Consider the following 15,467-nt stretch of genomic DNA (forward strand, 5'->3'; position numbering starts at 1 on the left):
TGTGTGTGTGTGTGTGCGTGCGCGCATGACTTCTAAAATATTTACCAAAGAATATACCAACATCTGATGAAAATGCAGGTCAGTTAAATTCTGTAACTTTCTTAAAGATCTCACTAAACAGATATACAACTTAATAGCCTTTAATAATACTACATGTAACAATGTTTACACAATAATGTTCTCCAATTACACAATAGTGGTGTGCGGAACTGGAGACGAGGAACAAGAGAACCCAAGCGCAGACGATATCGGGGAGTGAACATAGAACATTTATTAAATATAAAACATGAAAACAAAAAGCCCGCGAGGGGGCATCACAACATTAAACATGAATTAACAACTGACTTGACATAAACACTCTAATAAAAAAAAACATTAACTAAATGAACATGATAGACAGCAAAACATGACATGATACAACACAATGATCCAGCACAAGACAAGAGACAAGAGGAGATTAAGTAGGGAAACTAAACGAGGGCAACACAGGTGCAAGGGATGAACTAATAATTAATAATTAACAGGGAGAACAAGAGTGGCAGGAACTAAAGACGAGACACCAGAGGCACATGCCACAATAAACAAGGCATGAACCTCCACATGAAACAAGAGACTGTCAGAACCCTGCCATCACTATAAAACATAAATATAAAACAGACTCTCGTGGCAGAGTCCTGACAAGTGGATGAATCTGCATGCTATGTAACATTATCCTTAGCCTTTCCTAGCCTGACCCGTTTTTAAGTGGCGGCTTGTGCTAAAAAAAAATTTTTGGGGGGCACAAACAAATTTAAAATCAAACTTTTACTGTAGTAATGCAGGACTGTATATAGCCATTTATCAAGTGATGAATAATCATTTTCATAATCTATTTCATTCAAAATAATAATAAATCTGGTTTATATATATCTGACTTAATTCTATTCAATATTACTGTTGTGCAATTAAAATGAAAAACCTCATTTGAATTGCGCAAGGGGGCCCCAGGTCCTTGGACTTTGCTTAGGGCTCCTAAAATGGTAAACACGCCACTGTAGATACATTATTTAATGTTGAATATGCTCTGTTAACATATATTACAAAAAAAAGTGTTACAAGTGACAAAAACATCGTTAATTACAAATAAACCCAAACATATGAAGAGGTTAAAAGCTAAAAACTACTTATCAGAAAAATAAATTTATCAGGGGTGAAAAATGGAATAAAGATGCAGGCCTCCCCCATATATGTAATTCATATTATTATATATTGTTACATCCTTTAATGTGCTTAAGACAAATAAATTAAGAGAAAATCAAACAATGCTTTGACCAAAACAAATCTGTCGTCTCATAAAAAGTACCAGTAGATAGGATATAGACAGCAGACCAAATATGGTGCAGATGATTTTGATAACTACAGACAGCAACAACCCATGTGCCCTCGTCTCGTTGCACACAACACTTTCACCCTTGCAGTCACACACGGTGGCTTTAATCGTGCTGTCCTGATTCAGCTTCTGCTTATCGAAAACTCTCAGAACTACATTGTAGACGCCAGGCTCCAGCGTAGATTTAAGCATCAGCTCAATGCCGGTTGCTGCACATCGGGACACATTATAATCGTTAGAATACAAATCATGCATTTATGAACAATTTGATGTTAAAGTCTTTTTCTCAATATGAATTCATACCTGAATCATTCATCCTGGCAGTCCAGTTTTTCATTGTGTCTCCCTGAGTTTCAACACTAAAGGGTCCAGCGTTGGGATGTAAGTCTTTATCAGTGATGGAGAGGAGGACTGGAGGCGCCTCTTGATTACAGATCTTTATTTCTCTTTCATTAATATAGGGAGCGTTATCATTCACATCCTCCAGCTCAATGATCAGGGTTCCTGTGCCGGTCGCTCTAGCGGGTTCTTTACACAAGTACAAACTTATTAGAAAAATAATTCAACAATCTTAACTGCACCCCTCTCCCAAAATAAACCCACATTACCGTCATTATCAACAGCCAGAATGATGGCTTTGTATTTGCCATCTATGACCTTGTTAGATTCTCTGTCCATAAGACTCTTGACTTTGATCATTCCCGTGTCTTCAACGACACTGAGAAAGCCAGCGGGATCACTGCCGATTCTGTACCTATAAGGACCAAAAAAAGGAAATTAGTCAAGACAAACTTCATCTCGTTTTAACAAAAACCTGCCTGATCATTAAGAAATAAAGTTTTGAAGAAATCTTACGTTAACTTCTGTGATCTTTCAGTGTCTGGATCAGTGGCTGTAAAAGCAACCAAGTCACTACCATAAGAAACATCTTCAGGTTTAATAATGTGCTTCTCCTTTGGATTAAACACCGGAGGCTCGTTCACATCCTCAACATTGACAGTGACTGTGGCGGTGGAGGTGGGCAAAGAGCCGACAAACGGATCATCGTTCTCAACAATCACAGACAAAATGTACTGCTTGGTCTTCTCGTAGTCCAGCGGCTGTATGGACAAGAAAAGACTTCAGTTACAGTACATCAACACAAACATCTGTCTGATCAACATTATGAAGATCATTCAGTACCTTCACAGTGGTGATGATTCCCTCCAGCTGACTGGGTCCAGTACTGATATTAAAAACTCCTAATTTGTCACCACTGATAATCTTATACTTGGTTGACCAGGCAGGTGATCCAGGTTCATCATCATCAGTAACTGTGAGTTTGGCCACTTCAACTCCAACTTGATTCTCTGGGACAGATACAGTGTACTAAAAACAAAAAGATTTGTGTAATTATAAGACTTTTTATTGATTCTCTTAGATATTTAGATGACAGATAATGAACAGCACGCTACCGTTTCTTGCTCAAATTGAGGTGGATTATCATTGCTGTCAGTGACAATAATAACAGCTTTGCCGGACGTTGTATATCCATTTCCTTTCATATCTGCAGCCTGAATGACTAAAGTATATTTGGGCCATTTCTGAAAGAGAAGATATTCACAGGTTAGTTTTGTCTTTCATGAACTCATTCTTCAACAATTTATATGGAAAGTCTGGGAGATCATGCAAGTTTACCATCCTTCCTCCTTTTTTCAAGAAAAATCTTAGTATTTTTGTTTTGTTTTCAGTAAAAATATCTAAAATTCTTAAATTAAGATGCTTTTCCTTAAGGAGCAAAACGACCTAAGAAAATAAGTCTAGTTTTTAGACCAAAATTAAGTGATTTTGTGCATAAAACAAGGAGAAAATATCTGCCAATGGGGTCGGCAAATTTTTCTTCAATTTAGTGTTTAAGGAAAATCCCATTGCCAGATTTTTTGCTTGTTTTGTGCACAAAATCACTTCAATCTGATATTTTTGGTCTAGACTTATTTTCTTGGGTCGTTTTGCTCATCAAGAAAAAGCATCTTAATTTAAGAATTTTTAGATATTTTTACTGAAAACAAGACAAAAATACTAAGAATTTTTTTCTTGAAAATAATTTGTTGCAGTGTAAGGTGGTATGTGCCGGAAATGGGTAAATCACTATCAATAAGTCGGCCCGTGGGTTGGGTTCACCGCCGGGCCAGGGAGTGTCCCACATTGTCCCTCAGAAACATACCCCTTGTCCCCCTTTGGGCTTATTAGCAGGTGGTCACCCTAGCTGGACATGCAATACAGGTTCAGAGTCTGAATGTCAGACTAAAACCCCTTATGGACATCTGTTGACATGTTAAACAGATTTAGACTTTACTCTTGCACCCCTTTTGGATATCTGTGGATGTGCCAAACAGGTTCAGTTCATGAATCTCTGTTTGGTTCACCTTATGGGCGTCCATGGATGTGCAATATATGTTCAGTATATGAACATCAGAGTACAACCCTTTATGAATGTCTGTGGACATGCAAAACAGGTTCAATACCTGAACATCTAATTAGTAAACCTTATGGATGACCGTGGACATGCAAAATAAGATTAGTGTTTGTACGTCAGGCTACGGCCTCTTATGTACGTCTGTTGACATGCACAAAGGGTTCACTGTCTGAACAGATGTTTGGTACAACTGATGGACATCCGTGAACATCGCTCTACACGGCGCAAGGTCGCCGGGAGGGGGTGGTACTGTAACATATGCAATCGTCTTCCTTGTCCTTCATAGTTTTTGGATGGGTACATGTCAGCCAAGGGAATAACCATTCTTTTATTATATTACATTTTAAAGCAGTAGGTGTGCACACTGTCTTTACTCTTTGTTTTAATCATCAAACATACAGTACCAGATAAAGGTTCATGTCCAAAACCTTGTGTAGTATATTTGGTGGTAAGACAGGATTGACCTGTGGCCTTATTAAGAATTAAAATAGTACACCTTGTTTAAATAGAGGTCAACAGGGATGTCTGAAACATGATTAAACATTTTATGAATGTCTTTTAGACATCTGCAAGTGGTGTTGAAATGATGTCTGAAAATACATCGTAAAAACTGTCATTTAGAACCCTGTAAGGACGTGAAATGGATGTCAATAATGAACATTTAAAAGACGTCCTTTAAAATATGTCTTCTGAACAATCAACAAGCATGTCAGTAGGACGTCTGATTTTAACACAAAAAAGACGTTGCAAAAACTTTCATTTTGGATACTCAGTGGACATCTTTTAAATGTTAGACAAAGACATTATAATGAAGTTTTTGGAGGTGTTTTTCCTCAGTGGTTATATGATACAATCATTTAATGTCATCTCTCACCTCTCTATCCAGGCCTGAACCGATCACACGAATCCCACCGGTTACAGCATTGATGGCAAACATATCTGGATTTGGTGATGGTGGATCTTGGCTGATAATTTTGTATCTGACTTCAGCATTATCAGTTTCTGGATCATCTGCATCAGTGGCTGTGACCGTCATAAACTCATAATCTTCAGAGAAAGAGGAATAAAAGTGTGATTATGAAAACCCATTTCTATTGTTAATATTTAAAGAGGTCAAAAAGGAGCAAGTCATTCTGAAAATCTCAGGTTTCTAGTGTCAGTTTCCCAAATTTAGTAATTCGGCCCACATAACATTGAAATGCTACCTGTAAGATTTGTTAAAGTTTGTTTCCTGTTTGTAACACCTCTTGCTTCATGTGCACGTTAAGAATTATTTTAAGGAAGAAACCAAAATTCCCTTTCAGTTAATCACTATGACGTCATGTCATGACCGACATATTTGGAACGCCCTTTGCGGGACCAATCCACTTTGAGAAGCTACTAAAGCGCCAATGAACTTGGCATGCAGAAGTATGAAACGACCGGCCAGTGCAATACCAAATCAGCTATCTATGTTTCGAAAGCCGGCAGTCAACTGCTACTGGGGTATTGTAAACTGGCAGTGCACATTAAAGAGCGCAAGCTTAGTCAGAAAGCGTCTACTTAAAAAAGCAAAATATAGGTTAGCAGCCAATGTTAATCGTTTATGATTTGGGATAAATATGATGTTATTTATTGTTAAACTATGTGAGTGGTGCCCTGTTGTGCGACAGGGATTTGAGCAACTTCCTGAGTCGTAGCTGAGCCCGCGGACAGGCGCCACCTATCGGCGCCGGTGTGCGTATACCCATAGAAAACAATGTGTTCTATTTTTTTTTAGAATGGCACGGCGCTGAGCTGCACGTCCAGTGTGTGACCTCCTTAACAGTCTTAAAGACCCGTCGGGCAAACAACACAAAACAATGTCACATAGCATTCATCCCATCGCAACAACTCTGTACGCTTCGTAACTTCAGCAACCTAAAGAGTGATTTCCCAATTTCCGTATTCGGTACGGATTGTGTCTTTTTAAAAATGTCATTTCGTCCATGCAGTTCTGGGTGTGACATTTACATGAATCCTGGGGATGGTCATGATCGCTGTCCCGGGTGCTTGGGCATTCAGAACACTGAGGCTGCGTTCAATGAGGCTGTATGTTTTTTTTAGGGAACATGACTCTAGCAGATCTGAGGGCACGGGCCTCGTTCCTCCGGAAGCGTGGACTCTGCCTTCCCAAACCTGTCCTGTCTCAATTTTTGCTAATTTGGAGCTGATCAGGCATCTTAACCCTCACCTCCAGTACCTTTCTTCCCTGCGGTGCATGACGAGCTGACTAGGTCATGGGGAACCCTGTTCTTTTCATGTAATCAGCCTTTTCAGCCCTTACCCTTCTCCTCTCTTGATCGCAGTGTTGAATTGAAGGGTATGGTGATGTCCCGACATTGTAGCGGTCAGTTGTGATGCAACTGTGTCCAGCCACCTAGACAGATAAGCCTGCCCTTCCCTCGCAGGCTTGTAAGCAGTTGTCCGCACTAATGGCGTCTGCTGGTACATCAGGCTAAGGCGCTGGTGGATCTGCACAAGGGAGGTCACAACTCAGCTGTCTTTTCAGACCTTGTGCGGCTACTGACCTGGCGCTCCATGTGACCAAGGTCACTGCACAGGCTGTTGGTAGTGTGATGTCCATGCAAGTAGTCCAGGAAAGCCATTAGTGGCTGTGTCTGGCGGACATGAAGGAGATCAATAATATTCGTCTTTCCCAGACCGGCCTTTTCGGAAGCCAGCTGCCCCTTCTGGCTCATCTACATTGGCGCCTCAGCCTGATCCTCGATCAAACAACATTTTAGTTTTGGGGTGAACTTTTCCTTTAACATTAAAATTTACATTTTTTTCCACATATCTAACACTATTGCTGCAGCGTAAAGGGCGATTTATAGTCGTGCGTAGGTCCTACGGCGTAGCAGCGACGGCGTAGGTTCCGCGTCGGTTTTCATTTATACTTGTGGGTCGCCGTCCGCGTCGACGTGCAAACACACGCGAAACCGCTGGTTGGCAGTAATCACGCGTGTAACCACAGTAGCAGCAGAAGTCGTCACAGAAGAAGAAGCTAAGCAAGTAAACCCACAAACGAAGAAGAAATAGCAACTTTTTGTGTATAATTTGAGAAGACCAGCAATGATGGAAGTAAATAAACAGCGACTTATGTTTCAGTTTGAGTTAAATCACTCCTCAACTTGGCTCGTCTTTGTTTTCACCGTCTCAAACGGAAATACCTATGACACAGTTTTTTTACCTGACGGGAGGGGTTCTGGTGGACCAATCACAGCGCTTACGGTCCGCGTAGAGCCGACGCGCTGTTAGAAAATTTGTGAGGTGCGCGTCAGGCTACGCAGAGCTACGCACAGGCTACGGATAGCCTACGCCGTAGCTACGCCGTAGGACCTACGCACAACTATAAATCGCCCTTAAGTGCTGTCCACAAGACACGATTATACGCTGAAAAGGAACCTGTTCGTTGAGTGGTGTTTTTCTCAATAAGAAAACCCCCGAGAATGCCCGATCTCAGTGTCATGCTTTCTTATCTTTCACCTCCACCATTAAATTAGACATTACTGTGATATCAGCTCACCATACCAGCTCAACAAACGGTAGGTAAGTGCGTGACAGCTAAATCCCTCGTGGCCCCCCTCTATTCCTCCTTGGGACTTGTCCATGGTGCAGGAAGCTCCATTTAAACCTTTGCAATCAGTGAATGTCAAGTTTCTCACAATGTAAAGAGGGTAGAGGACCTTCATGCATTTTCAGTTGACAATTCATGCCTTCAGTTCGGCCCCACTGCCTCTAGCGTAACACGCCCGGCTACGTGCCCAATGTTCCTACCACTGCTTTCAGAGATCAGGTGGTGAACCTGCAAGCATGGCTGTGTTATGTCCCGTACGTGCACTGTGGTTGTACGTAGACCTAACTCAAAGCATCACATGCCCGTTTAACTTAAAAGCTCATTCTATGAGAAGTGTTGTATCATCCTGGGCATTAGCTTGTGGTTCCTTGCTGGCAGACATTTGCAGAGCTGATTGCTGGGTGACACCTAACACATTCACTAGATTCTATAGTGTTCGTACTGAGCCGTTTCCTCTCGTTTTCTCTTCTCAAACCGGTGAAGCACTGAGCACCAGCTTGTGTCGGCTGCACTGTGCACTACACAGTGGTGCCATTATGGAGCTAATTTAGTGCCATAAATACTTTGAGAGAAGTTTGGTACTCCTCCACCGCCTTGGCGGCTGATGCTGTGGAGCATCAGCTGTCAGTCTCTTTCTAGATGTATTCTTTGTAAACCTGTGTTATACTTAGGCATCCACATTGAGTTCTCTACGCAGGGTGTGTATTTTTCAGGGGGGTTTATACTACCAGCCCATGTTTTCCCTTAGCAGAGCCTACTCTGCATCTCTGTCAAGTTCATGTGACTACTCAGGGACTTATGCCATATTATATATACCACCCAGTAGTAACCTCCTTAGCGAATGTAGAGATCTAGAGAAAGAAGGTTTTACGCTAGCACTGGAAGGGCTAGCTCCTGTGGCACTTTGGTAGGGATTCCCAATACGTCTGTCACGACGTGATGTCATAGTGACTGACTAAAAGGGAACGTCTCGGTTACGTATGTAACCCTCGTTCCTTGAAGGAGGGGAAAGGAGACATTATGTCCCGTTGCCAAGGTCCTGCTGTACCATTGCTGAGGTCGGTAATAGATGCTCGGCTTTCTCAGCAAAAAGAGCTGATTTGGTATTGCACCTGCCACTTGTTTTATATTCATGCAGCAGGAAGTAGATTGGTCCCACAAAGCACGTTCCCAATACATTGGTTACAACCTGACATCTCTGTTCCCTTTCTTCAGGGAACAAGGGTTACATACATAACCAAGACGTTTATTTTTATTCCATGATCATTAAATATGGGCAATGACCAGTTTTAGACACAACCCCATATTGAGCATTGCATTCACCTATTCATAGTAATTTGAATGCTCACGATTGTTATATCCAGTGTCTTTGATATCATTGAAATGAAACACTTACCTACTGGAGCAGCTTCCGGAACATTTCCATTAAAAGAATTTTGAGTAAACTGAGGTCTATTATCATTTTGGTCAATCACTCTGATAAATATTTTCATTGGCCTCTCTTTTAGACCTCCTTCTCCAACAGCATGAGTGATGAGCTGAAGACATGGATAGGTTAAGTCTTAAATATCTGTGGTGTCCCCAGTAATCATTTACAAAGTGAGAGCTTTTAAAAAATATAAAGACCGAAATTACATTTAAAGTTTTCAATGTGGGGTATTTGAATTTTAACTTAAAAATGATTTACTTTATATGAAGCTTTTTTCTCTCTGTCGAGGGGCTGCGTCACATAAAGAGCTCCTGTACGTCTATCACATGTGAAAAGACCCACAGGTGGCAGATCTGCTCCTTCACCCGTGATACTGTATGTCAACGTAGTTTCCCTAGCATAATCGGACTTAATCTAAATACAGAAAGACATAAAATCAGTAACAAACCAACCTGTTTTATATTCAATAGTGGATATATACAAGATATTCATTATGTTTACTCACATGAGCCAGAAATTGTGGGAAAGGACCTCTCTTGTTTTCAGTTTCTTGCAACGGTGGAATAATCCAACCTCTCTTTACTCTCTTTAGACCTGCTGAAGACCTTGGAAACCTCACGACCAAATCATCAGGGAAAGATTTCATCTGGAAAACAAAATGTTTGATTTTATGGGCATTATTATCTAAACCAGTGGTTTTCAATCCTGGTCCTGGAGGCCCACTGCTCTGCACATTTTGTACCTCTCTCTTATCTGACAGACTCAGTTCAGTTCAATGAGATCTCTGCTTATGAGCTGATGATTTGAATCAGCTGTGTTAAATAAGGGAGACATACAAAATTTGCAGAGCAGTGGACCTTCAGGACCAGGATTGAGAACCAATGATATAAACTCAGAGGCACCTCAACACATTTTACAGTTTGCTAGTTGGTCCATGCTGTTCATTGGCTGGTCAACCAGCCTCCATGTCCCAAAAACAGCTTGACCACATTAAGCCGGTATGACCTGCTGTTAGCCAGTTTGTAATTTTTTGTTTAGTTTAAAACTACACAAGTCTTGTCACAGTTGAGTTTGTCTTGTGTGTACCTGTGGAGTGATGTTCACCTCAGTATTCATGTGATGATCTTCATGATGGTGAGCAGTACATTCAACTCTAACCCGCTTGTCGACCGACTGAAAAACTGCTCTCGATCTTCCGTCATTGAGGGTTACTGTCAGAGACACATGATAGGGAAAACAAATTTGATTAAAAAAAATAGTATTTTTACATTAATGAATGAAAAAGATTTTAAACAACACCATGAATTGCTCTTGATTTTACATCAAGCTATATAAATGTTTGGTGGTGTTTGGCTCATAAGCACCGTTAATGACCTAAATAATTTACATCACAAAAATGTTTAGTATGTCACAGTCAGCAACTGACTGCAAAACACAGTTGGCCTCCTATTACTTTAGATAAAAGTCTGTTTTGCATCTCTAATCTGTGTGTCTAATCTGTTTGCCTTATTTCTTTTTTGTTTTTCTCACTTTTATCTGTTTCTTTGTAACATTGTGGACAAAGGCAGGCAGAGCCGGTGGATCCAAACGCAAGTGACTTTAATATAACATAAACAAAGTGGTACAATGAAAAGACTGAATGCTAAAACAGAAACAAATACAAAACCAAGCCTGGCAAATCACATGCAGCGACTGACAAAAGACAACTTAAAACACAAGGGCAATATATACACATGGAAATCAATGGTATCAAGACATACCTGGGGAACAAATGCTGCGTTCCAGGTAGGTTTTTGAGCCCGTGAATTACGACTACAAAACCATGACTCACGACTCTATGCGTTCCAGGCAGCCTGTAACCCGTGTTTTTACAACCTTCTACCGGTGAAAGTGCACTGGAATGGCAGTCAAACTCGTGACTTCCCACCCGTGAACTAGATCGATGTACTCCCAGTCGTGAGTCGTGGTTTTGAAGTCGTGATTTACGAGTTACAGGTTGCCTGGAACGCAGCAAATAATGCACGAGGACCAATGAACAAATGAACTTCAAAATAAAAGCACAGGACAGGGAAACACAAGACATGACACTCTTCCTCTTGTTGATGAGCCCTTACTTTGTGGCTTTTGTCTTGTCTTGCCGTTCTACTTTTCTAATTTTCTTTCACTTTCCTTCATGAAGCTGTTTATGTTCTTTATTTTTGTCTTTACTGCAATTTCTATATATTGTGTAACTGGCTATATTAGATATGGAAATTTTTTTAAATTGAAACTTAAAATTTACATTATTACTATCACGCAGGCCTTCATTTTATTAATTTAAGTGTTTTAAACTCTGAAAAAGTATTAAGTCTTTACTGAGTCTGTACAGTAAAGACTTCAACTCCTATCGTTGCACGCCCTTTCACAGCAGCTGTTGTCGTTTTTGTTTAGTGATGTCTAGATGCGTAAATTACACATTGTGCCTTTAATGCTGTGGTTCTCAAATTGGGAAGCCTGAAAAGGCCCCAGGGGACCAAATTTTTCAAAATACATTATTTTATTTCAAATTCTGTACAATTTAGCCTCAGAAAAATAAGGCTACTTACCAACAGCACTACATTGTATAATAATAACAGTAATATTTGTTTAAAGCGTAACTAAACCCCAGGTCAGAGCCTGACTCCACCCACTGGCAATATTTGAAAAATGCAATAAAAGTGGGCAGATCCCAGCAGAGATAGAGGGGACGAACTAAGCTCGTAACAAGTGTGTGGTGAGATCGTAACAAGGGCGTGGTAAGCTTAAACCTGCTTACGTCACAAGTCATTTTTTGGACCCAACATCCAATAGGAAAATTCAACTGCAGTAGCCACCGTTCAACCTGAAGAGGGCAGCACTCAGACGTTTTTACACCATATATTGTAGTATTGAAACACTTTATATTCAAATGTCAAAAAACTTACTTAAATCAATGAACAGCACTGATAAAGCATCATTCTTACAGATCAGTAACTAAAAAAAGTTGGATAAGGGTTTAGTTACTCTTTAACTCAAATTCTAAGTTTGAGATTGTTATTAAGTCATGAACCCTTTTCTCACCAAAAACTTTGAGAACCACTGCTTTAAGGTAAGTCTATAAAAGTGTGTCTGTTTGGTTTATTTTAAAGATAATTTTACATACATTTTTTATGCTGATTTTTTGAACTGTGTCAGTCCTCATCAGTTTAAATTTTTACATTTATACGATAGTTAAAGGTGGTGTGCGTAAATTTATGCAGGATCTAGTGGTGAGATTGCCAATTGTAGCCAACAGCTCGCCCCTCAACTTCAAAACACACAGGACAAACATGTCGTCGTTTGAGACGACGTATGATCGAAACACACTCTAGATCAGTTTGTCCATTTATGGCTACTGTAAAAACATGATGGCTACTTTCATTTAATGAGACGCGCAGTGTATGTAAATAAAACGTCTCATTCTGAGGTAATAAAAACAATACAGTTTATTATAAGGTCTTACACCACTGATAATATAGTTATATTGCATTTCTGTCAAGAGATCCTCCTAAATGTTACACAGTGCAGCTTTTTATGAAGTGTAAAAAGTAAAATATATTCAACATAAAAAACATGCACCAATCTTTGGCATATATTTTATGGACAGTATTTGACTAAAATATATCTACAACACTTACAAAATATGCTTTAAAATATTTTGTCTTAAAACTTAAACTGGGATCAATAAACAACATTTTGCAGTGGGTTTTTTCTGGCGTACAATGAACTGAACACACTGACTTTAAAAGTGTTAAAGGAACAGTATGTAAGAAATGTATATCAATTAATCATAAAATGGCCCTGATATGTCACTAGAAATCATTTTCATTTCAAATATTTATATCACTCACAACAGTGGTCTGGCCAGGATATTGTCATTTAAAAAGTGAGTTGCAGCCCTCAACTGATGTTTATGTTGTCATGTTGTGTATTGGCCACCAGTTGTGTGATTGCAGTACCAGTTTTAGCCACAATCCTACATACTGTTCCTTTAAAGAAATACAATGGAGACATACAAAAGTAATGGTAGGAATTAAATCTGAAACTAGATAGGTGCAAACATACATACTGTATAGAAAAAAATTCTGTAAGTCCAGTTGAATTATGTTAAAATTACTCTTCCGAGTCTTTTCTCTCTGGGAAGACGATCACTTCGCACTTTAACCACCGGATCAAATCCAGATGACAACTCCACTAATCCACACAAAAATACCTGATAAAAAGTTATATTTAATTGCAACATGTTTAATTTTTTATACTACTTTATTGTAACATCAATGAATGTCTCACACAGGATGTATTTCTTGTTGTACTCAGTTGTCTAAATGTTTATATTTTGCTCTTTAGTTTTATTATTATTATATATCTTGCATGTGTATTTGGATGTGTACACACTCTTAGAACGGATGTGTTAAAAACAACACGTGTTGTCTAATGTGTCCCAGAATTCAATCATCTCTGTGTTATTATTAAAACAACACGTTTTGTTATTAAGGGCACACAATGCGAAGCTCGTCAAATGTATTTACCCCATCATGTGTGTTGCTCGTCATACTTGCAAGTATTTTGTAAACACAAGCGTCTCTTTTATCATGAACCCTTTCGATGTATTTTCACATGACAAACCACACATGACACTCCGAACACGTATTATGAATTTGCGCCGCTCGGAAAACAAGTCACCATCCGCCGCTGATTTAAAGAGTTTCAGAAATAAGAATTGTGTTTGATTCGTTTTTTTCCAAGTCTGGTGAAATTCAATAATGGCTAACATAAACACATTTGTAACACTCAATAGTATTATGTTTTTGACTGAGAATATGATACTTCCTATATCTTTTAAAAAAATGAAAAGGCCTTTTAACATTTAAACAATGTTACATTCTGACATTGTGGTAATATTTTTAAAATACAAATAATAATTCAGCAACCTGTTATTTTATCAATACATCAGTCAAACTTTCCCTGTTATGAGGAATAAAATCTTACCTGACAAAGGAAAATAACTCCTAATCGCATGATAATCATTTTCTTTTTGTGAAGCTGTAAAGTCTCTGATTTCTGTGAATATTAAGCTCATGCAGCTGCTGCTCTGAACGAAACTAAAAGAGTTTTGCAAAACACACATCCTCTTTCTATGGTGTAGTTTGGCATATCCAGTGCATAACATGACCAAAAAAATGAATAAAGGAATTGAATATCAAATTCAGCAAAAGCTAAATGTGAGAAATATTTATTGACCATCAACAATCCACAACCACTTGTGTGCTACAGGAAACATGAGTCCAGCAGAGAGAACTTTTTCAGTCTGTTTAAACACAATTATCACTCCTCAAACCTTGCAATGTGTGTTTTAGGCTTCTTTTATCACCATACACATACGCAAATGTAACAACAAACCCAAAGACATGACATGAATAACTTTATATATACAATAAGGACTATATTTGCTTTCCTAGGAAAAATGGTCTCCAGATGATCGTGCTGGTAGATGATCTGTTTATGTTACCTAGATTTGTAGATTTGTCGTATTATGTTATAATGTTGTCCATATGCAGTTCTATGCAAGAAATATTAAAGCAACAAGCCCCAAGAAGCAGTGGGTTACTAGAGCATTTTATAACAGCTAAAGGGGGTTGTTTGGCACGACCCACATGGAGTGCCTAAAACCCCCTTAGCTGTAATAAAATGCAATATAACCCCACTGCTTTGCGAGGCTTGTTGCTTTTATAAAACGGTTACTTCATATGCATAGCAGGATTTCATAAAATAAAACAGAAACAAGTTGTAATTATAATAGTACAAATATTACTCTTAATATTACTTGATGATCAAATATGCTTGGAAGCATGCTTAACTCTTTCCCCGTCAGCGTTTTATTTTTAAGTTGCCACCCAGTTTTAATTTATTGCCTTACAGAAAAATGATCTTCTTTAAATAAACATAAAATATCAAATGAAAGAACAGACCATCCGCTTTCAAACAACAACAACAACAACAAAAAAACGTTTTTACCGGTTTACCGGGGTATTTTATCACGGCTTAGAACGCGTTTCAACCAATCAGAATGAAGAACCACAACTGCCTGTTTTATAATATGTATTATATATATATATATATATATATATATATATATATATATATATATATATATATATATATATATATATATATATATATATATATATATATTTATATATATATATATATATATATATGTGTTGAATATGCTATATGTATATAATTTAATGATCCAATCTGCTTTTCTTATCTTTGTTCATCCTCCACATTGACAGTGACTGTGGCGGTGGATGTGGGCAAAGAATGGATGAACAACAATCACAGACAGAATTCAACATGATCTCACAAAGTTCCGTGGGATAGTCACGGAATTTTGTGCTAATTTTTCCATGGCATTCTCACGGATCTCCGCATTTTTCCGTGGCCCTGCTATGGACTGTCTTTTTCTGTGGCATTCTCACGGATTGGTTACTCAACTGCTTTTTCCTATTTTCAAACCATTTTCGCTTTGGTTTAGGGTTAGATTTGGTGTTTGTGTTAGTATGTTACTTTAACTATT

General features: G+C 38.7%; 1 protein-coding gene across 1 annotated transcript in view; it reads right to left on the bottom strand.

Moving 5' to 3' along the window:
- The window catches only part of LOC129452727 (cadherin-1), a 49,294-nt gene continuing 33,827 nt past the window's right edge, over positions 1-15,467 (bottom strand). The window contains exons 11-23 of the mRNA XM_073858844.1: positions 13,877-13,948; positions 13,001-13,100; positions 9,938-10,059; positions 9,357-9,497; positions 9,110-9,265; positions 8,819-8,960; positions 4,699-4,871; positions 2,824-2,952; positions 2,552-2,737; positions 2,225-2,469; positions 1,978-2,123; positions 1,673-1,897; positions 1-1,578 (exon numbers count right to left, since the gene is read on the bottom strand). Of these exons, the coding sequence (XP_073714945.1) occupies positions 1,295-1,578; positions 1,673-1,897; positions 1,978-2,123; positions 2,225-2,469; positions 2,552-2,737; positions 2,824-2,952; positions 4,699-4,871; positions 8,819-8,960; positions 9,110-9,265; positions 9,357-9,497; positions 9,938-10,059; positions 13,001-13,100; positions 13,877-13,948 (2,121 nt within the window). The 3' untranslated portion in view covers positions 1-1,294. The remainder of the gene's footprint in view (positions 1,579-1,672; positions 1,898-1,977; positions 2,124-2,224; positions 2,470-2,551; positions 2,738-2,823; positions 2,953-4,698; positions 4,872-8,818; positions 8,961-9,109; positions 9,266-9,356; positions 9,498-9,937; positions 10,060-13,000; positions 13,101-13,876; positions 13,949-15,467) is intronic.

This window comes from Misgurnus anguillicaudatus, chromosome 21 (assembly GCF_027580225.2).
Source record: "Misgurnus anguillicaudatus chromosome 21, ASM2758022v2, whole genome shotgun sequence".
Taxonomy (NCBI): Eukaryota; Metazoa; Chordata; class Actinopteri; order Cypriniformes; family Cobitidae; genus Misgurnus; species Misgurnus anguillicaudatus.